Source organism: Ambystoma mexicanum, chromosome 9, assembly GCF_040938575.1.
Source record: "Ambystoma mexicanum isolate Mex_15411 chromosome 9, UKY_AmexF1_1, whole genome shotgun sequence".
In the NCBI taxonomy this organism is placed as follows: Eukaryota; Metazoa; Chordata; class Amphibia; order Caudata; family Ambystomatidae; genus Ambystoma; species Ambystoma mexicanum.
Genome location: NC_090931.1, coordinates 886914222 through 886941374, shown reverse-complemented (window position 1 = coordinate 886941374; position 27153 = coordinate 886914222). Strand labels below are relative to the sequence as shown.

The window sequence follows — 27153 nt, the reverse complement described above, 5'->3', positions numbered from 1 at the left end:
TGTTTTCCTCTTTTGTTATTTGCTTTATAGTTGTAAGGTATTCTCTGGTATGCAGAACATTGAGACGTAATCACAGGTAGGTATCACGTATTGGTTTAGAGGGGAATTTCACCAGATATAGTGGTAGTTCGTTTACTGCTCTTATGTCAAGTATGGAGTTTATGTTCATTTTGTATCTGTTTTTCCCTTCGATGGTTTCAATCCAATCCATTTCCTTTATCTTTTTTTTTGGCTTCCATTGGTCTGTTTATCAAAGTCTCCGTTGTTATATCATATTTCTCTAGTAGAGTTTTGCAGGCTTCTTTCCACGCTATCAGAGTGGGCGATGTCAGGGTTTCCTTTGTCTGTTTCAAAATCCTCATTGCAGGTGTGTCATCATTATTCATGGTCTTACGGTATACGTCTAGCTGCTTCCAGTTGTGTAGATTGGAGGGAATGGAGAGCTAGCTTATGTCGTATCCTTTGTATTGGGCATGAGGCAGCAAGAGATAGAACCTTACTGCAAAATATGCCCTTGATCAGTGGCCAGATGTTATTTGCGATATTGATCAGGCTCTCACTTCCATATAGTAGTATTGCTGTCACTTTTTGTCTGTAATAGATTGTCACTGGTTTCAGCGAGTATTTTCCAAACTTCCTTTGTATTGTGAATGCTAGTCTCGCCAAAGTTAATGCTCGTGTTTTTAGGTGCAGAGACCAGCTTTGCTCCAGTTGCGATTGGTTTAGTTCAATGCCTGGGTATTTCATTTCTTTAACTTCGTCCAGTTTTTTCCCATTTAGGTATATCTTGAGGAGTGAGTGTTGTTTGGTGGTGCAGTATCCCAATGACATGACTTTTGATTTATTGGAGTTGATCTTCATGTCATTTTCCTTGAAGTAATTGTTAAGGGCGTCCAAACAGTTTTGTAGTCCTACCTTTGTTTTGTCCATAAGGACGTATCGTCTGCGGGACGTGTACTGTATTTATTTTCGGTGGGTTGTTTGCCGTAGTTGCAATGTTTTTGGATATGTCAAGCAAGTAGAAAATTGAAAGGGATGGCGGCCAAAGGGCATCCTTGTTTCAATCCATTTTGAGTTTTTACAGCTGTTGATAATGCACCATCTTTTGTCAATTGAATCCGTATTGTTGTGTCGCTGTATAGAGCTTTAATTGGGGCTAGCAGTTCTTTTGGGCATTTTTCTTATTCCAGTTTCCTCCACAATGTGCTTCTGTTTATGCTATCGAAAGCCATTTGTAGGTCAACAAAGACGGCATGTACGTTTGTCTTATTTCTAAATCTTTCTTGTTTTAGTACATTCAGTATGAACAAGTTTATGTTTGTGCCCACATTGTTTGAAAAAGCAGTCTGTCTAGGTTCTTGCTTATTGTGGGTTTTGCTCCACTCGTTGAGTCTTTTAACGAGGATTGCGGCAAATATTTTACCTAAGGGATCCAGCATTGCTAATGGATGGTAGTTTGCCGGAAGTTTTCTATCGCCTTTTTTAAATACTGGGACTATGATTGCTGTTTTCCAGGTGTTTGGAATATAACTTTTTTTTTTATATTAGACTGAATATTTGTTGACACAGTTTTGTCCAAGCTTCCGGTTGTTTTTTGATAATTTTGTTGCTTAGGCTATCTGGCCCCGGAGCTCTAGAGGTGTTCAATTTTTTGATGTGGGTGAGGATTTCCTCATAATCCCATTGGTTGTACCAGGGCTTCTTTTTGGAAGTGCAGTTTTTTTGTTGTTTCCTGTAGGACTGGTATTTTTGTATAATACGCTGAAGTGTTGGATCCAGTTCTTTTCCGCCACGTCTGTGATCAATCGGTTTTGTGATGTGTGATTTGGATTTAGATGTGTCCACATGTCTCTGGTGTTTCTTTTGTTCAATGCATGTAGCATCACTTCCGCATCATTTTGTGTAATCATTGCTTTCATTGTTTTGAGATGATTTCTGTATTTCTGTTTGATTTTTTTAATAGTGTCAATGAAATTGATGTGTTTTGTTTTCTTTGCTTTCCTTATTTGTTTTCTTGATTCTTTCTTTGCGATGGCTATTTCCTCATAGGACCAACTCTTCGCTGCTGGCTATTTGCTTCTATAGGTGTTTCTATTTTCTGGTCATTGAATTAGTTTTTGTATAAATGGGGCAAGCAACCATCCATACTTGATTTTTTCTTTTTCTTTCATATCGGAAGTTCTGAAGTTCGCTTCCAGTTTTGGGATTTTTTCATCTGGTATTCGCTGTCTGTTTAATGTGGCAGTGACTTCTATCTGTGGGCCTTTCATTTTGTCCATACGGTAGTGTGGGCGTCCCAGGTAACAGCAAGTTTTGCATGGTCACCACCTGTGTTCTTTTTGATTTCAAATTTTAGAATGTTATTGTTAAGATTGGGTGAGATGTGTATATAGTCTATAGGTATCCTATGAGTTTATATCTGTGCCATGTAGGTCTTGCTAGTTTATCACTTACCGTGTAGCCATTCAGTAAGATTAGATTTCGTCTCTCCATCGCAGTTGTCCATGATTTTGCTTTTTTACTTCTTTCGGAAGCTGGGGTTTTTTGTCCGTTGATTTGGAAGAGATGGAGAATCAAGTCTCCAGATATGAAGACATATGGTTGTTCGTATTTTGCATAAGCATCATCTAAGGAGGTTAATATTTCATCAAGGAATTAGTCGTTATCCAGGATCAATGGGCTCCAGTAGAGTAACATGATCAGGTGGCGATCCCTTTTATCCAGTTGGTTTGTGGTATCCATATGACTATGCTCTAGTATGGTTATTTGGGACCAGTTGATAATGAACGTAGTTTCGATTTGGTCCAGGTGGGTTTCCACTTTCCAGAGTGTTAATAGTCCAGAACTAGGTTGGCCTGTTTTGTTGTTTATGGCAGCAGTCATATGGGTAATGTATCTGTCGCAAAGAGGCAGTGAGGATATCCATGTCTCTTGGAGGCAGATGATGTCGTATTTAAGTAGGTCGTTGTTTATACATCTGAAGAGATGAGTATTTCCACGCGTATTCCAAGAGTATATTCGTATATGTTGCTGCTGTTGTGTTTGTGGGTGTTATAAGTAGGCTTTCTTAGTCCTTTTGTATGGCCTTTCAATATTGTGCTTTTGTTGTCAACTGGAGAGTATATTCTTCGTATATTGGTTAAAATTCCAAATGTAGCGTCCAGTCGCTTTTCTTCCGAAGTTGTTCTCTGTGTCTCTTCTCGTCTTTAGCTGTTAGAGCGGATCTTCCTACTATAACAAAGCAAACCAAACAATGAGAATTCGCCCAGCTACTGCGCGGTATGTACAGTGCTCAGGCGCACCCATACCACTAGGGCCTGTCCAGGCCATTGTGTGTCGGGTAATGGGAGCCAGTAACAGGCCAGTCACCAGCCTACGCGTGGAGCGTTCCAACAAGGCCAGTGGAGGGTGATCAAATGTTTCCCCCATCATGTGTGCAGCTATTTATTCAGGTGGGTATAAACTTCTCATATCACATACGGAGAAACAAAAATCCTGTAATCATCAATACCAGATGCACCATTCTACGGGATAACCACCAGGGTGTAGCTGCAAACCTCCAAACATGCTGTTTCCCCATAGTTCTCAACCTCACTTAGTGTCACGAGAGGTGCCTGGAAGTCACAACTGCCCATTATCACAATCCGCCTCAGCAATTATGCCAGCCGGGTCAAGTGTTGGGGTCGTCCCCGCTAGCCAGGTTGTTATGTTCCAGCCACATGTTAGCCGCGGCAGGGGTCTCAAGGAAGTGTGTGCTGCCTTTGTAGATGATCTTAAGCCTGACAGGGTACATGAGCATGTATTTGATGTTGAGGTGCCTGAGTCATGCCTTGATCAGTACAAAGGAGTTCCTGGCCCTCTGGACCATCGGCTCTTTGTCCGGATAGATGGCGATTTTAGAGTTGTCTCTCTGGATTTCACCACCTTCCCTGGAGTGTTTCAGTATCACCTTCCTGTCTCGGAAGTTCAAAATCTTTGCAATGATAGGTCTGGGATGTGATCCTTGTGGGGGTCTCTTCTCTTCTGTAGTGAGAGGTGAGCTTGCTCGACCGCAAATTGCTGTGACAGGTTTCCAGGCCCTATTTTCTGCAGTAGTAAGTTCTCAACATATTGAGTAGGATCCGAGCCCTCCAAGCCCTCTGGGAGCCCAAGCAGCTGTAGATTGTTCCGACGGGCCCTGCCCTCTGCATCTGCAGCCCGCAGCTCCAAAGCAGTGTTTCTTCTCTCCAGCTCCCGTACCCAAGTCTGCAGGACCTTAGTAGAGTTGTGCGTTTCCTTCAGCTCCATCTCAACCGTCGTACCTCTCCCTGCTAGCTGGCGGATGTCCTGTCGCAGCAATTGAAGGTCCACTTTGACCTCGTCTATTATCAGCTCTACCGAGGATCTCAGTGCAGCTATTGCATCCAGTACCAGGTCTTCCTGGGAGGCAATGCTAGGATCACATGCCTGCGCTTGCGTTGCAGGTGCACTCTGTGCAAGCTCATGGGTCTTGCCCCTATTGGCGAACAAATCTATGATCAAAGTATTGCTCTTACCCTTGGTCGGGACATTATTGCAAGTGGATGTCAGAGCGGATGCAGACTCGAGTCCCAGTAGTGGTAGAAGCACATAGCCAGCAGCGAAGAGTTGGTCCTGTGTCCCCAGTCAGCATCAAGGAGTAGTTATTCTCTTATGCTTCAGTATACCAGGCATGCCGATAACACACACCACCTAGGGATCTCCACAGCAATCAAGCTGAGAGGAGTGCCAAATGCAGTCTCCAGCCCCCGTAATGTCCAATGTGCACGTTCCCTGCTGTTCGCCCTGGCAGGCGTAGCAGCCAATAGTGACCAGTCACACAGAGCTATCGTGCCTTAGCCAACACAGTTAGCCACCTGCCCCTGCACACCGCAAGACCCAAAGTCAGGCAGAGACCCACTCAAAAACTTAGCAGTTTGGTTCTGGCCACACTGTAATATAGCACTCCTCTCCTTCAAGCAAGTGATGCTCAAACACCAGGCAACAGTAGGGCAAAGTCAAGAGAGGTTGTGCCTGCCAACAGGTTTGCTGCTTAATGCAGGTGAGATTCGAGCCGCTTCATTCAAGGTCAGAAATCAGGGTGTGTCCAATACCCAGACCCTATTTCCAGAAGTCCAGAAGTGCCCACCTCCCAGCAGCTCGGCCGTTTTACCAGATCACCATCTCATTCTATATGACCCCTCAAATCATTGATTGCTGAAGGGGTCTGTGGCCGCCCCACCATGTGGGCACCGGTGTCACCTTCAGTGTGCCCTCTCAGCCGTGCCAGAAGCTGCCTCTTCCCCTGTCCAGGCCACAGCCACAAACCTATATGCCACGTGACCCCAGGATTCCTGATATGGTGCTAGGGCCAGCCGTCCCAACAGGCGGAAAGCAAAAGTTCCCCTGCCCCTGCTCGCTGTTCAGGGCCTCCACATAGCACGAGTGTTGAAGTTCAGCACATCTGCCAGCAGCACAATGTTAGACCCAGCGCCACCCAGGTCTCCATTCACAGTTTCCCAGGCCGGGTGACAGGCAGATAAGATGCACTCCTTGCCAACGAACGTCAACTGACCCGCACTGGGGCACAGTGCAGCAGCAATGTTTCCTGGGGTGCCACCAAGACCACAGCAGACCACCACCGCCCACAGGCATATCAGGTGACACCAGCTGAGCAGAGGAAGGTCCACACATGGGGGGGACCCAGATCACGCTCCTCTGGGGCGTGCAGTACAACTGTGCTAGTGAAGACTCCCGCTAGGTCAGCTGTCAGTGTAGCCGATCTGAAAGTGTGTTGAGCTGTCCGTCATCACACAACGCAGATGCTTCTCCAGGCTCCATGCATCCAGCAGCCAGGCAGCCACCTCATTGTAGTTCCCTGCGCCAGTCCCCAACAGGCATCCAACACCCTGTTAGCCACGCCTCACAGAGCCATCTGTCACCACCTCAAGCAATCACAATGTACCACGGTCTCTGATCTCACACTGCGCGCAGGCAAGGATCACACGGACGGCGTAGTCTGAATCAGCAACGGGCTCCCAACCGCTGTTTCGGCAGTTCATCCGGCTCAGCAGCACAGGTCCAGCATTCGATATGGTCGGGCTGATCAGTGACCCAAACTGCTCGCACCAGAGTTCACACAGCATTATATGCACCCAGCGCCGGCAACGGCCGGGGTGTTGCCCCCGCTCGGCTGTGTCCCCGCTCCACCACCTCCTCTTCACTGCGATGCGGTTGCGGCCACCATCTTTCTTTCAGCGGGGCCGATATTCGGAAGGCACACACTCCGTCCCCAGAGTCATTTTTTCATTGGGATACCAACGGTAAGCAGGGTGATGGTATCCTCTTCAGGTTTCTGCTCATAGAAATGTCTGCAGTCATCTGAAACCGCCGAAACACAGGATCAATAGAGGGTCTTGATGGGAGCTCTGTGAGTTCACATCCTCACCACATGGGCTCAGGACAAGCCCCTGGCATGAGATGTCATGATAATATGCAGTCATCCGAAGGTCAAGCATGCTATACGTTATTATGTTATATTATGTTACTGGTATTTATACTGAGCACCACTGCAATATGAAAGCACTGGGCCAGAATTGTGATGTTCATGTGGCAACACACTATGTAGTATACAATTATATTTTCCACCCATGATGTTGATTGGCAAATGCCCATGAGCTTGACTTTGGATTTGGTCTCCCAGCAACTTAGAAGTTCGGAAGCAGTGCGTAACCTGTCTACTGCCTGAAGACCTTTTCAATTCGGCTCGACCATGCTTGACTGACTTTGAGCCTTTACAGGGCCTTCAGTGCTGCTTTTTGCACTCTACAATTTTCAAACCGCTTACCTTCTCTTTGAGCCGTCCAGAAGCCGCCTTAACATCGCCCATTTGCCAGCAATCAACTGGAACGCTTACTCAAACCTCTGAAAGACATGGACTCAACTTGCCTCGAACGCCAACTCTGTCCACCAGGAGCCCACACCTCAAACCGATGGGAAAGCACCTCTCAACCATCTTGACACCATCACGACTGCAGCAAAGCACCTTAAATGCCCTCTCGGTGATGTTGAGCCCCAATGACAAGAAACCAAAGGTTTTTGAAGAGTTCCTGCCCCCCTTGTCTGCCTTAAAGACATTAATGACTTTTAAGCCCCCTTCTTTGCCTTTTAAAGACATTTCTGTTTCCTGCTCTGGCCCTGATCTACATCTCCTGCAACACAGTGATTCCTTCTGTTTCGTGACGCGAGCGCCTTTCATCATGGCCACCCCATGCAGCAACCGAAACAGCAGACTTGGGCATTCCATATCCCGGATGAGGCTTGCATGATTGGCTGGCCCGTGTATTTTCAATCATGCAGACACGGGAGCCAGCAGGCGACCGTCTGTCCCCTGAAAGGTTGCTTCTACGAAGGTTGTGTTTCCTCTTTCTGAGCTCTTTCTGTTTACTGCTCTGGCCTTGATCTACATCTCCTGTCCATCCGCACTACTGCCACTTCCACCGACTTCGGCCCCTGCTACACAGGTTTGTGCTCCATGACGGTTCCTCCAACATCGCAACCTTAAGGCCCGTTGTCCCCCCACACACCCTCTCTGCGTGCCACTGATAACCCGCAACTATCGACCTCCTAATTGCCCTGCACTTACCTTCTTTTTGCTATCCTTGTCTACCTTATCTTACTTCATCTACTTATTTACTGGATAGCGAAGTTTATGGATGCGCCATAAGTCCCAATACCTCATTCTGACTTGTTCACTTTCTGCTGCTTTCTGTTTTTGTATTGCGGTGGTAAGGCGAATCTTGAGGCTCTGTTCCTGTGCCTGCCTTGCCACCTAATGCGTTTTGGTTCTCTGGTGGCTGTTGGTCAGTCCTGGACTATTTTAGACTCTCTACTGTAACTCCTACACCTCGTGTAATGCCTACTTAATTTAGTATCAGTAGCTCCACATATGTAGGCGCTCACTATTTTGTGCTGCATTTAGTACTTTTTGGCAAATTTGAAGCTAGCTGTGCTTTGCAATCGGTGCACCTTCCATTTTGTGCTGCATTTAGTACCTTTTGACAATCCTGAATTTAGCTATGCTTGTTGGTGCAATTCGAAACTGTGCATGCATTTACCTCTGTGCACCCTACATTCTGTGCTGCATCTTGGCTGCAAGGCCGCCTGGTGAGTTTGTTTTGTGCCTTGTGCAGCCTTCTCTTCTATCCCTCTCTCCTCCTCCATGGCACTCGCCATCTCGCCCATTTACTCTAACTGCTGTGCTATCACCTATCCTTCTGCTTTTGTGAAGTCTGGAAGAAGAAAGTTCAAAAAACATCTTTTGGCCTCAAATCTAGGCCTACCTATCGCAGACACCTATGTCAGCGTTACTTCCAGACAGATTATTACTGATACCTCTTTTCTGTCCCCTCTCCAGATCTCTGCACTCCTCATTTGATCTTTACCCTCTCCCCTTTTTCCTTTTCACCCATTAATGGTGGCACAAGATGGGAAGTACTCTTGGTTCCCTTTTCATCCACCAGTTGCATCATCAATGCCTACCATAACGGCACTGGGTTCTTAACCCAATCTTCTCCTCTTTGACCGGTGCCTGCCAGCCCTCATCAATTTCCTACCTTCACCTGCTACTCCTCCTTCCTCTCGCTCAGCTCCTCCTTCAACACCTCTGATGGGTGTACCACCCCCCTGTACTCCTCTGGGGAAAACATTCAAAGGTGGTGACCGGCTTCACTTAGCTACTCTGAATCCCCGATCTGCTGTCAAACATTCTTCTGATATCTACCTCCTTCTTGAAGACATTGATCTCGATGTTCTCGCTCTCACCAAGACGTGGTTCAATGCCAGCTCTGCCACTGATTTTGACTCTCTCGTCCCTGATGGCGACAAGATCCTCTCCAAACCTCGGCCCAACCAATCTGGTAGTGTACTAGCCCCGATCTTCGCTGAGTGGGTCCCTGCTTCCATCATACCCACTCAGCCCTCTTCCTATTTTCAAAGTCTTGTCTGCAAACTTGGTGTCTTTTGTACTCTCTCTTTCCCTTGCCACCATCTACCGGCCCCCTAACCCCCTCTCACACTTTCTCTCACAATGGACTGACTTAACCTCCTCTCTCTTGTCTTTTACCTATAAACTCCTCCTCCTTAGAGACTTTAACATCCACCTGGACTGCACTCTCTCTCCTGCCTCACTCTTCTGCGATGTCCGTTCCTCTCTTTCTCTTACTATTCTTCCATCTAGCCCCACCCACTCTGCTGGACACACCATTGATGCCTTCATCTCCTCTGATCATCCTATCTACAACCCTCTCACCACTCCTCTCTCCTGGTCGGACCACTCCCTCCTCTCCTCTCACCTCTCGCCTTCGTGGTCATCCAGCCAATGAAATGACTGTCAGTCGTGGCCTTTGCCTCCACCTTCATTCCCCCTCCTACCACTGCTCCTGACTCTCACATGGACTCTGTCCTTGCCAACTTCCACCTTGCAGGCTCTGACACCTTTGACCTTCTTGCCCCTGTCATGAGGACTCAACTGATACCTGCTTCTAAGTGTAACAGCTGGTGCGATTCTGATCTAGCCACTCTGAAACACAAGTGCAGAGCTGATGAATGGAAATGGCAGACCTTAGGTTCATCCTCTGACAAACTGGCCTGCCGCCTACTCCAAAGGTAATACCGTCTCTCTATCTACTCCAAGAAATGGGCCCATATTTCCAGAGCCTCTAATAACACGGCTGAACTCTGCACCGAACTAGCCATTCCATCTGCAATCTCTACCTCGCCTCTTCCTTCTCAGGCCCTCTATACTGCACTGGCCACCAATTTCACCTCAAAAACTCAGGACATCTTGACATCTCTCTCTCTCTTTTGCCTCCTCCTCAACTCCTCCTCCTGTCCCTGCCCTCCCTTGGCCTCTCTTCCAACTGCACCCACTATCTCGTCCTTCTCTCCTATCACATCGGATGTGGTCTCTAGAGGAGACCGCTCCTTGAAGGTCCCCTCCAAACAGGTGTCCCCCTGTTTTTACAGAACCATGAAGGACAACATCTCCTCCCTTGCTCCTGCTCTTGCTGACTTTTACGTCCACTCCTTAGACTTTGGCTCTTTCCCCTCCTCTCTCAAGCACTCCCTTGTGCACCTCTTCCCAAAAAAGCATAGTGCCAACCCCTCATGTCCAGCCAACTATTGCCCTATCTCTATTAGACCCATCCTTGGGAAACTCTTTGAGAAGTTGGTCTTCCCCCAACTGACCCAACATACTGAGCTCGTTGGTTGTTTACATGACCATCATTCTGGATTCCGAGCATCCAAAGGCATGGAAACTGCTCTTCTGATCATCTGTGAAGAAATGTTTGCTAACCGTGACTCTAACTCTCCTGCTGTCCTCATTCTCCTCTTCTACCTTTGACACAGTCAACCACTCAATCCTCCCAAAGTGGATCCATGATACTCTAGGTATCTCTGACCAAGTGCTGAATTGGCTGACCTCCTTTCTCACCGACCACCCATTCAAGGTGTACTTGGGATCCTTTTCCTCCACCACCACTCTCTTTACATGTGATGTCCTCCAGGGCTCTATCCTCTCACGTTGACTTTTCAACATTTACCTTGCACTTTGTGCTCACCTGATCTCTGCCTTCTCTCCTCATTTCCAGTGTTATGCAGATGACACTCAACTCTTCTTCAAGCTCCCCTCTTCCTCCTCCTCATCCATCATCCCTGTCTGTCTATCTGCCATCCAATCTTGGTGTACGTCCAATGATCTCTGCCTTAATGCCAGTAAGACAGAGATTCTTCCTATCGGGACACCTGTTCCTAGTTTCCCTCCTGTACTCTGTCCGGCCTCAATGGGCTCTCCTCCCTCTCCTTCCTCTGAAGCTAGAAACCTCGGGTTATCTTCAGCCCTTCTCTATCCTTTACCCCTCACATCCTGGACCTTTTCCAGAAGGCCCACTTTCAACTTCACCACCTTAGAGGCATTCTCCCTTTCCTCACCTTCCTACAGAAGCCCAATGTCTCCAGAGGTCTGATCCTCTCTAGGCTGGATTACTGCAACAGCCTCTTCCTCAACCTGCCCCTTTCCTCACTCCACCCTCTACAACTAATCCAGAATAGGGCTGCACGAGTTATCCTTGGCCTAAAACCCAGGGATGGTATCTCCCCAGCCCTAAAATCTCTCCACAGTTGCTGCTAGGATTAAATACAACACCCTTTGCATTCTCCTCAAGGCTGTCTGGGCCTCTCCCACTAATTACTCTCCCCCCAGATCCCTTTGATCTTCTTCCTCTAACTCTCTGCTGATCAAAAGTTTTCCCAAGCAGAGAGCTGGGGGCAAAACTTTCTCCTCAGATGGCTGCCTCCTCCGGAACAGCCTCCCTCTTCTTCTCCATCTTGAGCTGGTCGGTATTGTACGATTGGACTGAAAAAAAAGCTCCGACCATACAATACGACCGAAAATCGAACCTTTGGTGGTAGCATTGCAGGTAAGTAAAAAAAAGAAATTAAAGAAAAAGACTGCCTGGGCTGCGGGGGACACCCCCGAAGCACACCCGTAGAAAAAACCCCCCAAAAACAGAGGCTGCAGGGGTGTCCCCCGCAACACCCCGCTCACGATACTTTGCAGTATAGTGAGCGGAGGTTGCGGGGGAAAGCGCTGCAGCCCCCGTAGTATGTAAGTGTGTTCGCATGAGAAAGGTGCAAACATTTGGTAGTTTGCACCTTTCTCATGCAAACTTTCCGGCTGCGGCAAAATCAGCCGCGGTCGGATCACTTAGAACCAGCTGGTCCACCGCAAGTTCCGCAAACAACTGAAGACCTTTCTCTTCTCTTCCTCCTTCCCGCTCCCCCTCCCCTGCTAACCATCCCCACTGTCACTGAGATTGGCGGTCTGGTCCCTGAAGCATCCAATATGGACCTGGCTTTCTGCCCAATAGCCACCAGTACCTCTCCCTTGCACTGCCCTCCGGGTCCACACCCCTGTTCAGCATTGGCCTGCTGGGCGGTAGACCTTCCTCGTTTGGGACGTCTCCACCCATACACTTACCTGTTGCCTCCCCACAGGCACCTCTGGCACTTCCCCTCCTGGGACCATAATAGCACTTCCCCCCTCCCCCTGTCTTGTTCACTTTTTCACTGCACTTGCACGTTCTGAATGTCTGAATGTCATATGGCCTTATAGGACCGATGTTCGATTTATTTTATTCTTTGTCATTTCCATTGTTTATTTACTTCCTTGTTCCCTGCCCTTTGCCTTGTGGCGTTTTGTAACAATGCACGGTTGTATAAGCGCCTTATAACTGCCCATAAGATAAATAAAATAAATATCCTTGAACATTGCCATTGGTGCTGAAATCTTTTGCCTCTCAATCCAGACTGTCCATTATTCTCAAAGACTACATTCTCTGTGTCTCTTTTATAGGGCTAGTCTCTAGTCTTTTTAATTGGTTGTTTGCAAAGTTCGTTTTTATTAAAGTTCCTGTTTTTAGAGAAACTTGATTGGACAATCTTTTATTTTGGTACCAACATACTATTGTTGTTTGTTTTGCAACTGTATCAGCTCCTGCCCTCGGTCCACGTTACCAAAAGAGGCGAAGGGGTTATGCCTGTTGGGCTTTGTCTGTTTCACCTTTATGATTGGGATCGCTAGTGGTTTAGTGGTAACGCAGGGCTGAGAGGCGTTTTAGATACTGCTCCAGCCTGTACTCCTGTGAAGGCTTAAATGATGCATTGTGAGATAAGGCAATTCTATTTCTTTAGATGTGTGCTTACAACACCTGCTACTTGAGCTCATTAAGGCAATCCAATGAAATCCTATAGATGTCAGGTTTCTAATTCGAGGCCGCTCACACACACACCTGCTTATATTTAGGCCTTCAGTGCCTGGCCTGTTGCAGCAGTCTTCGAGCACCTTCAAATGGGCTCATGTGCGGGCTTCATTGTTCAATCTGTGCTGGTGGTGGTTGCTGGCGAGCGAGCTCACGCCCTGGCAGAGGTTTGGCATTTTTCCCTTTTTTAGGATTTGCTCATGTTGTTTTTATTGTGTCCTTGCCACATTTAAAAGGAGTTTCCGTATTTATCTTGTATGGGTGCCTCCCACTACAGTCAGGTTTATGTGATTATATTTTAACTTTCACAACCTGGCACAGAGAGGGAGGCCAATCCCCTTTCTCTTGTGACTGTTTACTTGGTGGCAAAGAAAAGGCAAAGTTCAGAGAACAGAGGTTATCCTGATCACAGTTCTCGAGGACGCATTGCTGCCGCTCTGCTGCGACAGGGCCGATAAAATGGTTCCTATTTCTGCCTCCTGGACATCAACCTGTCTCGTTCTCCTAATCCTGCCCAGCCTCAGTAAGGGTGGCAAGCTGTTGGTGGTTCCACCGGCTGGTAGTCACTGGCTCAGTATGCACCCGGTGGTGGAAGAGCTCCGTGAGCGAGGGCATGAGATTGTGCTGGTGGTGCCAGAGACCAACATCCTAATCGGGAAGTCACACAACTACACCGTGAAGACCTACTCTATTCCATTCACCAAAGAGCAGCTTGAGCACCACGCCAGTTGGATTGGTCGCTCTGTTTTTACTGAGCAATCTCTTCTGGAAACCATCCCAATCTTCACTTTCTATCAGCAGATCTCCAAAAGGTCAGATATTATGCTTTCTGCATGTCAGCACTTTCTCGATGACCATAAACTGATACAGTACCTACAAGAATACCAATTTGATGCCCTGTTAATGGATCCCTTTTACCCCTGTGGGCAGATAGTGGCAGAGTACCTCTCCATCCCATCCGTCTTCTTCATGAGAGCTATCCCATGCAGTTTCAACCATGTGGCTGCTCAGTGCCCAAGTCCTCCATCGTACATCCCCGAGATGTTCTCAGGCCTTACTGACCACATGGGGTTTTCCCAACGGGTGAACAACATGTTGACCGGCTTCCTTTACAACGGGCTTTGCTATGCCCTTTACTCACCATACGAGCGCCTGGCCTCACAGTTTCTCCAGAGGGAAGTGACCGCCCTGGAGCTCTTCAGCAGGGCCTCCATCTGGCTGCTGAGACATGACTTTGTCTTTGAGTTTCCACAGCCGACAATGCCACATATGGTCTTTATTGGAGGAATCAACTGCGGTGGGAGGAAGCCTCTGTCTCAGGTGGGTGCTGATTATCTTGTTTCCACAAAGTGACTGACACAGAGAGCTTATGTACTCAATTTTAACATTCTACATTGTATGTTGGTGTTGGACATTGAGTGTTTGGTCAACACAAATCAAAGTCATATAAATGAAACACAGTGCAGAGAGCCAAGGAAAGATCAAGACAGGGGGTGATAGGGCAGGAATGGAAAAGGAAGAAAGGCTATATGAGACGTATAAGGGAAATCGGACATAGAAAATGGAAGATGGCACACGAGAATGAGGAAGGGGTTAGTGAAAGCAAGATAGAGCACTGAAGATGAGATTGAGGAAGAAAGATGCTGAGGCAGAGCAGTGAGGATAAAGGGAGAGTAAGGAACAAGATGGAAGGCATAAGGCTCTCAACATAGGAACAGCTGACAGAGAGTGGAAGAGAGAGACATGAATGGTAATCGGGATAAAAGAGAATATGTGAGGCAAGTAAAAAGCAATGGATTAAGGAACTAAAGAGAGTGGCGGTACTAGGTGAAAAGCGTGCAAATCACCCTACCAAACGAGTCCTGTGTAGGCGACATGTTCTTTAAGTTTCACTTGACTACTTTGTTGCATCTTACAGAGGGTGTGAGAAGAATTACTCTGGCTTTGTAAAAACTGCCTTCAATCACCCTCTCCTTGAGTCACTCACATGGATAAGCCGAGGTTCATGCTGCTGTTTCGTCTTCTATTCAGATTTACAGGGTAATTCATAGAATTTCGCAGAAAAGTGTCGCAAGCGGCTGGCGCAGAGTGTCCGCGTGCGATTGTCTGCGCCAGGCACGTGTGCTAAAACCGATTTCCGCGCACAGCGTATTCATGGATTTTAGGCTCCCAAACCAGCCGTGGCGCAGAGTATCGCAGCGACCCTGCAGCAGCGCCAGTAACGCCCCCAAGAACGCCCTCGCGCAAGGAAAAGCCATCAAAATCGCTAAATCATCGCAAAGGGCTGCGCTAACCCTGGACCAGTTTACAGGGCTGCCAAACAAGGAACGCAAAGCGGGTAACGTGCATATCAGGGGTACGCGTGAAGTAATACACGCGATTAGCCAGGCTGCCAGGGTACGTGTATTTCAGGGGTGCGCGGGAAGTTCAACACGCGATAGTCCAGGGAACGTGTATTACAGGGGTACGCGGTAAGTTCAACACGCGATTGTCCAGGGAACGTGTATTACAGGGGTACGCGGTAAGTTCAACACGCGATTGTCCAGGGAACGTCTATTACAGGGGTACGCGGGAAGTCTTACATGCGATTAGCCAGGGCACGTGTAATACAGGGGTACGCGTGAAGTTATACACGCGATTAGCCAGGGTACGTGTATTACAGGGGTACGTGGGAATTATCACACGCGATTTGGCTGGGTACGTGTATTACAGGGGTGCGCGGGAATGATCACACGCGATTTGGCTTGGTACGTGTATTACAGGGGTGCGTGGTAATGATCAGACGCGATTTGGCTTGGTACGTGTATTACAGGGGTGCGTGGGAAGTTCTACACGCGATTGGCCAGGGTACGTGTATTACAGGGGTACGTGGGAATTATCACACGCGATTTGGCTGGGTACGTGTATTACAGGGGTACACGGGAAGTTCTACACGCGATTCGGCTGGGTACGTGTATTACAGGGGTGCGCGAGAATTCTCACATGCGATTTGGCCAGGTACGTGTATTACAGGGGTGTGCGGGAATTATCACACGCAATTAGGCTGGGTGGGTCCTCACAGGTGTTCCCTGTACACCCTCCACGGCCCCAGCAGGCAGCCCACAAAACAGGGGACTACCCTGCACACCTGCTCATGTCCCCCTGCACCCCCAGCCCCCAGCACTGCAGGGTCACCCTCCACCAGGCCCCCACTCATGTCTCCCACCACCCCCACCCCCCAGCAGTGCAGGGGCACCCTCCACCAGGCCCCCACTCATGTCTCCCACCACCCCCACCCCCCTGCCACCATGGGCAGCCCCCACCAGGCCCCCACTCATGTCTCCCACCACCCCCACCCCCCTGCCACCATGGGCAGCCCCCACCAGGCCCCCACTCATGTCTCCCACCACCCCCACCCCCCAGCAGTGCAGGGTCACCCTCCACCAGGCCCCCACTCATGTCTCCCACCACCCCCACCCCCCAGCAGTGCAGGGTCACCCTCCACCAGGCCCCCACTCATGTCTCCCACCACCCCCACACCCCTGCCACCATGGGCAGCCCCCACCAGGCCCCCACTCATGTCTCCCACCCCCCCACCCCCCAGCAGTGCAGGGTCACCCTCCACCAGGCCCCCACCCATGTCCCCCTGCACCCCCACCCCCCAGCAGTGCAGGGTCACCCTCCACCAGGCCCCCACTCATGTCTCCCACCACCCCCACCCCCCAGCCACCAGGGGCACCCTCCACCAGGCCCCCACTCATGTCTCCCACCACCCCCACACCCCAGCAGTGCAGGGTCACCCTCCACCAGGCCCCCACTCATGTCTCCCACCACCCCCACGCCCCAGCCACCAGGGGCACCCCCCACCAGGCCCCCACTCATGTCTCCCACCACCCCCACACCCCAGCAGTGCAGGGGCACCCTCCACCAGGCCCCCACTCATGTCTCCCACCACCCCCACCCCCCTGCCACCATGGGCAGCCCCCACCAGGCCCCCACTCATGTCTCCCACCACCCCCACCCCCCAGCAGTGCAGGGTCAACCACCACCAGGCCCCCACTCATGTCCCCCTGCACCCCCACCCCCCAGCAGTGCAGGGTCACCCTCCACCAGGCCCCCACTCATGTCTCCCACCACCCCCACCCCCCAGCAGTGCAGGGTCAACCTCCACCAGGCCCCCACTCATGTCCCCCTGCACCCCCACCCCCCAGCCACCAGGGGCACCCTCCACCAGGCCCCCACTCATGTCTCCCACCACCCCCACACCCCAGCAGTGCAGGGTCACCCTCCACCAGGCCCCCACTCATGTCTCCCACCACCCCCACCCCCCTGCCACCATGGGCAGCCCCCACCAGGCCCCCACTCATGTCTCCCACCACCCCCACCCCCCAGCAGTGCAGGGTCAACCACCACCAGGCCCCCACTCATGTCCCCCTGCACCCCCACCCCCCAGCAGTGCAGGGTCACCCTCCACCAGGCCCCCACTCATGTCTCCCACCACCCCCACCCCCCAGCAGTGCAGGGTCAACCTCCACCAGGCCCCCACTCATGTCCCCCTGCACCCCCACCCCCCAGCCACCAGGGGCACCCTCCACCAGGCCCCCACTCATGTCTCCCACCACCCCCACACCCCAGCAGTGCAGGGGCACCCTCCACCAGGCCCCCACTCATGTCTCCCACCACCCCCACCCCCCTGCCACCATGGGCAGCCCCCACCAGGCCCCCACTCATGTCTCCCACCACCCCCACCCCCCAGCAGTGCAGGGTCAACCACCACCAGGCCCCCACTCATGTCCCCCTGCACCCCCACCCCCCAGCAGTGCAGGGTCACCCTCCACCAGGCCCCCACTCATGTCTCCCACCACCCCCACCCCCCAGCAGTGCAGGGTCAACCTCCACCAGGCCCCCACTCATGTCCCCCTGCACCCCCACCCCCAGCAGTGCAGGGTCACCCTCCACCAGGCCCCCACTCATGTCCCCCTGCACCCCCACCCCCCAGCAGTGCAGGGTCACCCTCCACCAGGCCCCCACTCATGTCTCCCACCACCCCCACCCCCCAGCAGTGCAGGGTCACCCTCCACCAGGCCCCCACTCATGTCTCCCACCACCCCCACCCCCCTGCCACCATGGGCAGCCCCCACCAGGCCCCCACTCATGTCTCCCACCACCCCCACCCCCCAGCAGTGCAGGGTCAACCACCACCAGGCCCCCATTCATGTCCCCCTGCACCCCCACCCCCCTGCCACCATGGCCAGCCCCCACCAGGCCCCCACTCATGTCTCCCACCACCCCCACCCCCCTGCCACCATGGCCAGCCCCCACCAGGCCCCCACTCATGTCTCCCACCACCCCCACCCCCCAGCAGTGCAGGGTCAACCTCCACCAGGCCCCCACTCATGTCCCCCTGCACCCCCACCCCCCAGCAGTGCAGGGTCACCCTCCACCAGGCCCCCACTCAAGTCCCCCTGCACCCCCACCCCCCAGCAGTGCAGGGTCACCCTCCACCAGGCCCCCACTCATGTCTCCCACCACCCCCACCCCCCAGCAGTGCAGGGTCACCCTCCACCAGGCCCCCACTCATGTCTCCCACCACCCCCACCCCCCAGCAGTGCAGGGTCACCCTCCACCAGGCCCCCACTCATGTCTCCCACCACCCCCACACCCCTGCCACCATGGGCAGCCCCCACCAGGCCCCCACTCATGTCTCCCACCACCCCCACCCCCCAGCAGTGCAGGGTCACCCTCCACCAGGCCCACACTCATGTCTCCCACCACCCCCACCCCCAGCAGTGCAGGGTCACCCTCCACCAGGCCCCCACTCATGTCCCCCTGCACCCCCACCCCCCAGCAGTGCAGGGTCACCCTCCACCAGGCCCCCACTCATGTCTCCCACCACCCCCACCCCCCTGCCACCATGGCCAGCCCCCACCAGGCCCCCACTCATGTCTCCCACCACCCCCATCCCCCTGCCACCATGTGCAGCCCCCACCAGGTCCTCACAATCCCCAATCATGTGCGTAATGGTCAGCCTCCACAGCCAAAAAGCCCTACCAAGTAACCCATTCACCCACATGGAAATGAAAACACATGTTACACCCCCAATGTTCATGAAGCAAATGAACCCATGTCCGTCACACACAGATTTTCAAATTGAATGGGAAAACACACAACATGACATGCATGAAACCAATGAGATGAAACCACACAGTGAACAATGGAAAAAAAAATGTATTGGACAAAAATACGAATGGTAAAGAAAGAAAAATGACTACAATGTAAATGTGAAAAAATAAGCTGCATGTCCGCATAAAAACACAAAAGTAGAAAATCAAATCCATAAAATTTTGTCCAAAGTGAAATGTAAAAACTCTCCATGCAACAAAGAACTATGTACAAAAATAACAAGGGTCCATCATCACAACTGAACTAAGGAAACCTCCTAAAAAACCTACCTAAATATCAACTATATACAAAAAGTGGAGCAGTGTCCGTCGACTCCAAATCATAAGAAAAAACAAAGGAAACCTAAAACTAAAGAACTATATACAAAGGCGGCGGGCAAGTCCAGCGGCTCACTCCGTGGTGTTCCGGGCCAGGGCATCATCGAACTCCTGTTCGATGTCCCGGAGGCGGTCCAGTTCCATGGCCCCGAGGGTCCGCAGGGACGACGCCGTGTCCTCTTCCAACCCCCTGCGGATTGCCTCGAGGCACTCGGCCCGCCTCAGGGCCCTCCGCATGGAGTTCTCCGCCCTGACCATTGTGAGCCGCGCCTCTTCCGCCCGCCGCCGCTCCGCACCTATGGCGTGGCCCAACCGCTGCCACACGGAAGACACTCTCTGTCCTGGGTCCTCCTGCCCTCCGGCCGATGCCTGCCCCTCTGATGTCAAAGGCCCCGAGCCTTCATGGCTCCTACCATGTTGCTGCTGCTGCTCTGCCTCTGCCCGTGCACTGCCTCCTGCTGCCTGCACATCCTCCGCCGGCTGGGGTGCAGTTGTTGATGTGGCCACCCCTGCTGGACGTCCGACTCCCGACTGTGGCAGGGATGCCTCCTCCACCAGCCTGGCCGCACTGTCAGAGGCAGCTCCACAGGGCACCCAGGTGACTGATGGGTGGGAAGATGGCACAGAGGACGACTGGCGCGTAGGGGGTCCAGTTGAGGAGGGGGTCGGAACAAGCCCCATCAGACGGAGGAATCCGGTCTGGGTGACCTGTCCCAGCAGGCTGACGTGGTCAACGAGCCATTCGAGATGACGTGCAGTCTCTCCATGAAAAGACTGCAGGTCACCTCGCATGGCCCGTTGACGCAACGCCACACCAGCCAGGACAGGCTCAACACGGACCTGGATAGCCACGTCCGCAGGCAGAGGAAGGCCAGTTGACGTCAGCTCATCCCCTGCCTGGAAACGGGTCTGGACGTAGGCATCCCTGCTGGTGCAAGATGATGCAGGGACAGGATCGGGGACAGGATTGCACACAGGCACCTCCGCGGCGGCCTGTGCTGCCTCCTGTCCCTGGTCCTGGACTGCACCACTAGCACCAGTGGGATCCCCACCTCCAGACCCCGTCTCTGGTGCTTGCACGGCCTCCTCCTCCACCAGACCCCCCACCAACCTGGATGACTCCGTGCCATCTTCCCCTGTTGGGCCCTGTGGGGTCCCAGCTGCCCCTTCTGCTGCCGAGGAGTCCAACTCCAACCTCCGCCTCTTGGACCTCCCCCCGGCAGCTGCGGCCTGGGACGCGGCACCGGACTCCTCACTCCCCGACGAGATGACAACACGGGAGGGGAGCCGGGCCTTGCGTCTCCGGCTGGCGGTCGGATCCCCGCCGCTGTGCTCCACAGCACCTTCTCCGCCCTCTTCATCAGTTGACGCTGCAGACAGGGAGAAACAAAACACAGGCATCAGGGCACTGTACAATGGACACATACACACATGACAGTTGCACATGAGTGGCATTGGCAAACCTCAGATATGTCATCACAATCCCCAACACACATGTCATTGCAACTCGCACACATGAGCCATACCACAGCCATATCGCAACTGCCACCACCATCCATACACATACAACAGCATGAGCAGCCAAAGGTGACCCAGACATCACATGCAAAACAGGAAGTGCACCACACATGTACACACACCACCACACTTGCATGCATGTGTACACCTCTGCCAAGTGTCGCACTGTTCAGACGGGCATCCATGTCACATCACCAATCAGGCTTACACATACCGCAGTCACATGCATCCATGTTGCATCACTGTTGCACCCTTGTCAAATACACACACATGCACATGTACACAGTGCTCATACATGCAGCCCAATACAACATACATGCGTGACATCACGGACATGTCTACTTACATACACATACATACAAACATGTGTGCACGCACAACTGCATTTGCCATGCAAGCCTACACACACAAGCACCATCCATGTCTCACACATTACAGCCCTCGCATGTGTCAGCCCCACGGCCATGTACACCCCCACCCATACTCGACCCCATACAAACAGATGTGCAACCTGCACAATACCGAATAATCACCACACGCACTGCTCACAATCAGGATGCATGTACACTCACCGCTCGACTCCAGACGGGTCTGCTTCTCCAGGACCTGGACGTGGAGCGCTGGGGATATGCGTTCCAGGACCCCCATCTGTTCTTCCGACAAGTGGCCCCGGCGCCCCTTGGCATCCGCTGCCTTCAAGAGGCGCCGGGCCTTGTTCAGGGTCCTGGACCTGAAGTCCTCCCAGCGCTTCCTGACATGTTGTAAGTCCCGGACTGCCACCCCCTCCGCGTTGATGGCAGTCACGATGTCAGTCCAGATCCGAGTCCGTCCTTCCTTGTCGGCGCGGGAACTTCCGAAGAGGGCATCATACTGCCCCAGGACTTGCTCCACCAGGACACCAACTTCGGTGGCACTGAAGCTGGTGCCCCTCTGCCTCTCTGGCCGGGGGTTGTCAGTGGTCACAGATGGTGTTTGCCCCGACATGACAACCCCAGAGGCAGGAGTGGGTGGGCAACTGGGTCCTGGGGCTGGGCTGTGGAGCGATGGAATTCCAGTCGGGAGTCTTCGGTACCAGCAGGGGTGGTCACAGCAACAGCACCCCTGGCTGATGTGCAGGCAGCAAATGGCAGTGCACGTGGGCAGCAGGCAGTCAGGCAGCAGCAGATGGTAGGTGGGAGCGTGCTCGGGGCTCTGGGGGGCAGTAGTTCGGCCTTCTGGGCAGGAGCGTGGTCTTCCGTGTGCTTACGCGTGGCCAGCTTGGTACGGAGTGATTTGGCACGTGAAAATCCTGCACGTCAGCGTGAAAATCGAGGAAAGGCCCTTAGCGCAGAAGTGACAAAGCGTGTAATTGGAGGAAATGTCCCTACACGCAGAAGTGACAAAGCGTGTAATTGGAGGAAATGTCCCTACACGCAGAAGTGACAAAGCGTGTAATTGGTGGAAATGGCCCTACACGCAGAAGTGACAAAGCGTGTAATTGGAGGAAATGTCCCTACACGCAGAAGTGACAAAGCGTGTAATTGGTGGAAATGGCCCTAGCGCGTACACGCCGCGTAAGTGACGCTGGACGTGTGTGCCTGTATAAAAGGTACGCGTAGAACACCACTTCCTTGTACTTGCTTTTCGTGGAGAGCGAGTGGGTGAATTCTGTACTTCTTGTCGTTTCACACGCGATTTACTTCACGGCGTTTCAAGTTCGTATTCCCTGTTACCTCTGACAGCTTTTTCTCTTCTTTCGCTTTTACTGGTTTACCTGGGCCTGTTCCCTCAAACAGTGTTCCCTTCTACTGTTGTCCTGTCTCCTCAGACAGCGTACAAATCTTCTTTTGGCGGGGGTGTTGCCAACCAAACGTGCTCCTTTTACACGCTCGTTTACCAGGCAGACGGTGAGTCACGCACGTATCTAACATCTGTGCTTGCCCCGTGTGTAGCCTACCCCTTCAGAGGTCATTCTAGGCTGCGTGTGACACGCATACGTTCATTCTTGTGTTTCTGGGTGCCACAGCGTAGTGCAGGTTTTTCTTTCTGCACACGTGGTCTAGGAGGGGTTGCGTGCACGTCATCTCCCTTTTTTGGGCCTCCTGTGCGTTGCGTGACCCGTCATCTTTCCCCAGGGGTTACATTCAGCCTTGCTAGAGCACTAGGGTACAATTACCATCTGGTACCCAACCCCTTTGACCCACAATAGCCCAGGACAATAGTCTACATCCACTCCCATACGCACATTAACATCAGTGCCATGGCTGGGAGGCGAGGATTCCGTAAGGGTGGCAAAGGTGGAAGAGCCACAAGTGGTGGCCGTGGTGGATCCGGTAGGGGACGTGGTCGTAACTTGCAGGGTGAGCCTGTCCCCCCATGTGTGGAGGACCAGTCACGGGCACCCATAATCCCCCCCCCTCCCCCCCTCCCATTGAGGCTGATGTGGCTGACACCATCCATGCTCAGCCCTTGTTGGACCAGCCCATTGTGGCACCAGACCTGGCTGACTCTATGGCTGACTTCCAGGTCAGCAGGGCTACGACACGTGCGCTGGTGCACGTTGATGCCATCATGCCACGTGGATCTGGGGCAGCAAGGTCATCTGCTGCACCAAGGAGGCAGGGCGGAGAGGCTGCAGGGGCAGCTGCGGCTCCATCCACCCCAGCCCTCACACACCCAGCCAGGACAGTGTCGGTCCTAGTCCATGCTGCTGACATTCCCCCTGACACCATCACACTAGAGCCAATGCCTGCACCAACTCCCATGCTGAGTGTGCAATCCCACACTCCTGATACAGAGTCCACCAGGGCTCCTGCCCCTAGTGTCCAGAGCGGCGCAGGACACTCAGGATCACCACCACCTTCCAAGCGGAAGAGGAAGAGTGCTCGTCCGGCACAGGCTGATGCCCCAGACACGGCTACACAGTCCGGCCCGTCCAGGAAGCCCAGCTTCACGGATGACGAACTGAATGCACTTGTCGAGTATGTGTCCGGACATGACAACGAGATGGTCATTGTTGCAGGATCCAAGACCACACCTGCACAACGCCAGGCACACTGGCAGACCGTTGCGGACATCGTAAGTGCCCTTGGAATCGTGAAGCGCACAGCCAATGATTGCTATAAGCGCTGGAATGACCTAAAGCGCAGGGCAAAGAGTAAGCTGGCCTCAAGTCATGCCGCAACTCTAGTGACTGGAGGTGGGTCTCCAGTAGTAGACATGGAACTCACTCCACATGAGTCAGTCGCTGGGACCTACGTCACGGAGGAACAGATCCAAGGCGTGGGAGATCTGGCTGATTACGAGGCATTGTCTGGTGAGTGCACATGCATGTGTGTGTCATACATGTTCATGGTGTGTGTGTGAGGGCTTCTGTTTGTGTGCCAGGTGAGAGTGTGTGCGCCTGAGTCATATGGGTCAGCCATGTGCTTCATGCAATACTTCCTGCGCAGCTGCATTTGGCCATAGCAGTATCCCTTCTGCCAACAGTAGACATCTAGCCCAACTGCACCCCAGTTGCCCTTGAAGTGTCACCTTGCCACAACATATTTGCTTATTTTTCACTGTTCATTCAGTCAGTTTGTTTGCATTCCACCACTTTCACTAGGCATGTCGCTGTCCACTAGTCACATGTCTGACATGGGTATGGTAAAGTGGAGTGACTTTGTTACCTGGATATCATTTGTACACACATGTCCCCGTGCAATTGGACCATTTCAGACTGGCAGCTCCAGGTGAAAAATCTGACCTGTTAGAATTAGAAAAGCAATTACATGCGGGAACTGGACTGAATGAATAGGTGCTGCCCTCCTCTCCATCTTCACTCAATAGCAATGGTACATGCCATCTGTGTGATGGCATGTGTGTTTCACCTGGCAATCACAGGCCAATGTGTGATGCCACTGCCAGGCAGCATGCAGAAAATGTGTTCATCTTCCATCTTGGTGTCATCAGTGTGTGCCATTTGCCTGCACTTCATACGCAGTGAGGGTGCATGCATGGGAGGGTTTTAGTCATGTGGGACATGTGTCAATCAAGTACTGGTTCTCTTGCTTCTCAGCCCTCATTGTGTGCCATGGTGCTAATGCCTGTTTCCATTTCTTTGTTTTCATGTCTTTGCAGGGGAAGACGCACCTGATACTGCTGGGGTTGTGGAGATGGTGCAGACCCAGGAGGGGTCCGAGGGCCGACCAACCACCAGTGAGGGACGTGGTGTGGTGGTGGGGGAGAACCCACAAGTGCTGCAGGTCGTGCTCTCAAGGGGTGTCTCTGGCTGCACCTCCCCCGAGCTGTACTCAGGTGTTGATTCGGATGAGACCTACGTGCCGTCGCAGGTGAGTGTTCCAGGGAGGGATTCTGTTCTGTCTCACCCACCTGCACCAGGATCAGAACCCTCCATGGGGATGTCAGTGTTGGCAGCTACGCCTTCGGTGGTTACGGATGCAGGGTCACACTCCGCGACATCGGATCCTGTTCCTGGGCCAGCAGATCAGAGGGGGAATGCAGTCCTGCAGCCTCAGGCAGTGCCGGCACAGCAAGGCGCAGTTCGCCTTGCCCCAGACAGGTGTGGTGCCCGCCGACGTGGTGGCCGTACGCCACCCGGCAATACCGCATGGGAGCAATCCATTTACGGTATGGCAACCCAACAGGCTGCATCATCTGAGATGATGGCTCAGGCCATGGATAGGGTGGCCACTTCCATTGTCCCCCCAGAAAGGCTGATGGAGCGACTAGAGCAGGCAACCGACTCCATCTGCCAGTCACACAGGGAGGACATGTTGGGGTCCAACAGGGACAGGCGGGCGGCACTGGCGACTCTTCAGGAGGCCATCTCCATTGAGTCCCAGGGCCACAGGGAAGCCCTGAGGCAGGAGCTCCTTCACCTCAGGACGACTCTTGTTGAGCTTGAGGCTTCAACACACCAAAGGACAGAACAGCAGCTGGAGCGTCTCACCCGTACGCTCTCAGCTGAGATGCAGGCAACGAGGGCGGAGGTCCGGGCATCCCGTGAGTTGTTGCATGGGGACCTCCGCACACTCATCCTCCAGAACCAGACCTACCACACCCGCATGCTTGCAGCCATGGAGGAGCAGACTAGGGCCTTGCGTGGGCTGCCTCCCATAGTGCAACTACCTCCGGATGCAGCTGCACAGTGTGATAATAGCGACAGCAGTGATACTCCCACAATAGGGTAGCCGTGTGGGCCATGAGCCCATGGAGGTGTTTTATCTTCCCAGGATCCACGCAGGTGGGTTCTGGTGTGCATCCTGTCCTCGGACCTCCTGGGTGGCCTCCCCAACTCCCCCGGGCCCATCAATGGCCATTTTTGATTGTTTCTTATTTTTATTTTTATTTTGATTTCTTTTATTCCCAATTTTTTTGGGACGATCTGTTGGCTTCCGTGGTTCCTGTGGGCATACGCTGCATTGTGGCTGGGCACATGCAGGCTTGTAATGTATTTGGTTCAGATGCTTGGGTTTGAGTCACACACACCCCTCCTGCTTCCCGTTTCCATGGGCTTGCAAAGGGTGTGCCCAAGTGACAGTGAATTACACAGTGAAGTTGGACTCCCATGAGCTGTGTGGGCAGTCTGTAGTCAATACTGTGTATACATTCCTAGTGCATATTGCTGTTGTGTTGTACACTGCATGTTGCATTGATGTGTAACTCTTCTTCTGTGTCTACCTCCCAATTTGCAGGTCCCTTCCTTATGTCCACACAAGGACCTCCAGTCTGGAGATGGGGTCCATGTTGGCAGCAGTGCACCTACAACTCTACATGGCGACAACACTGCACAGTTGGTAGTGGTGGGAGTGCAGGCATTTCCAGGTGGTGAGACTACTAATATGTAACATTTGTGATGTCATGTTAATGGTAGTACGTGCTCAAGTATGTTGTTGGTCCGGCATTGCTGTGAGCATTTCAGGTGTTGCAGGTTTCTAATAGTGCCACTGTACATAGTGAGACTGATGTCATGTTGTGGGGATTACTTTGTTTACCTGCAATTAGCATGACATGGCACGGTGTGTCGTGTGGCGGTGCTGGGGTTGGGTTGGCTGACATGGCACTGTCCTCTTGTTGCATTTTGCAAGTGGGTATTCATTTTAGCTGCTTCAATGTGTAACTTCACAAAACTGCATTGGTGGTGTCTGTGTGGGTAGGGATGCACACATTGTGACACTTCCAGGTGAACAATCTCAGGCTGACATGGTATTCCCGGTTCATTCTCCAGACATTCAGGATCAGTGTCAGGTTGAGTCGTCATTGATTGTCAGATGGAATGTGCCAGGGCAGTGTGCACTCCACAGGGGTGTGATTTCTATGTGAAGTAATTAGCCACTAGCTGTGTACGGGCTGCC

General features: G+C 52.4%; 1 protein-coding gene across 3 annotated transcripts in view; it reads left to right on the top strand.

Annotated features, from left to right (window-relative positions):
* LOC138488740 (UDP-glucuronosyltransferase 1A1-like) overlaps window positions 1-27153 on the top strand; it is a 428922-nt gene that overhangs the window by 140342 nt on the left and 261427 nt on the right. The window contains exon 1 of one of the 3 annotated variants that reach the window (XM_069616000.1): window positions 13211-14138. The exons of the other annotated variants lie outside the window; for them this stretch is intronic. Within the exon in view, the coding sequence (XP_069472101.1) occupies window positions 13278-14138 (861 nt within the window). The 5' untranslated portion in view covers window positions 13211-13277. Of the gene's footprint in view, window positions 1-13210; window positions 14139-27153 lie in introns of those variants that run through there. 3 annotated transcript variants of the gene reach the window in all.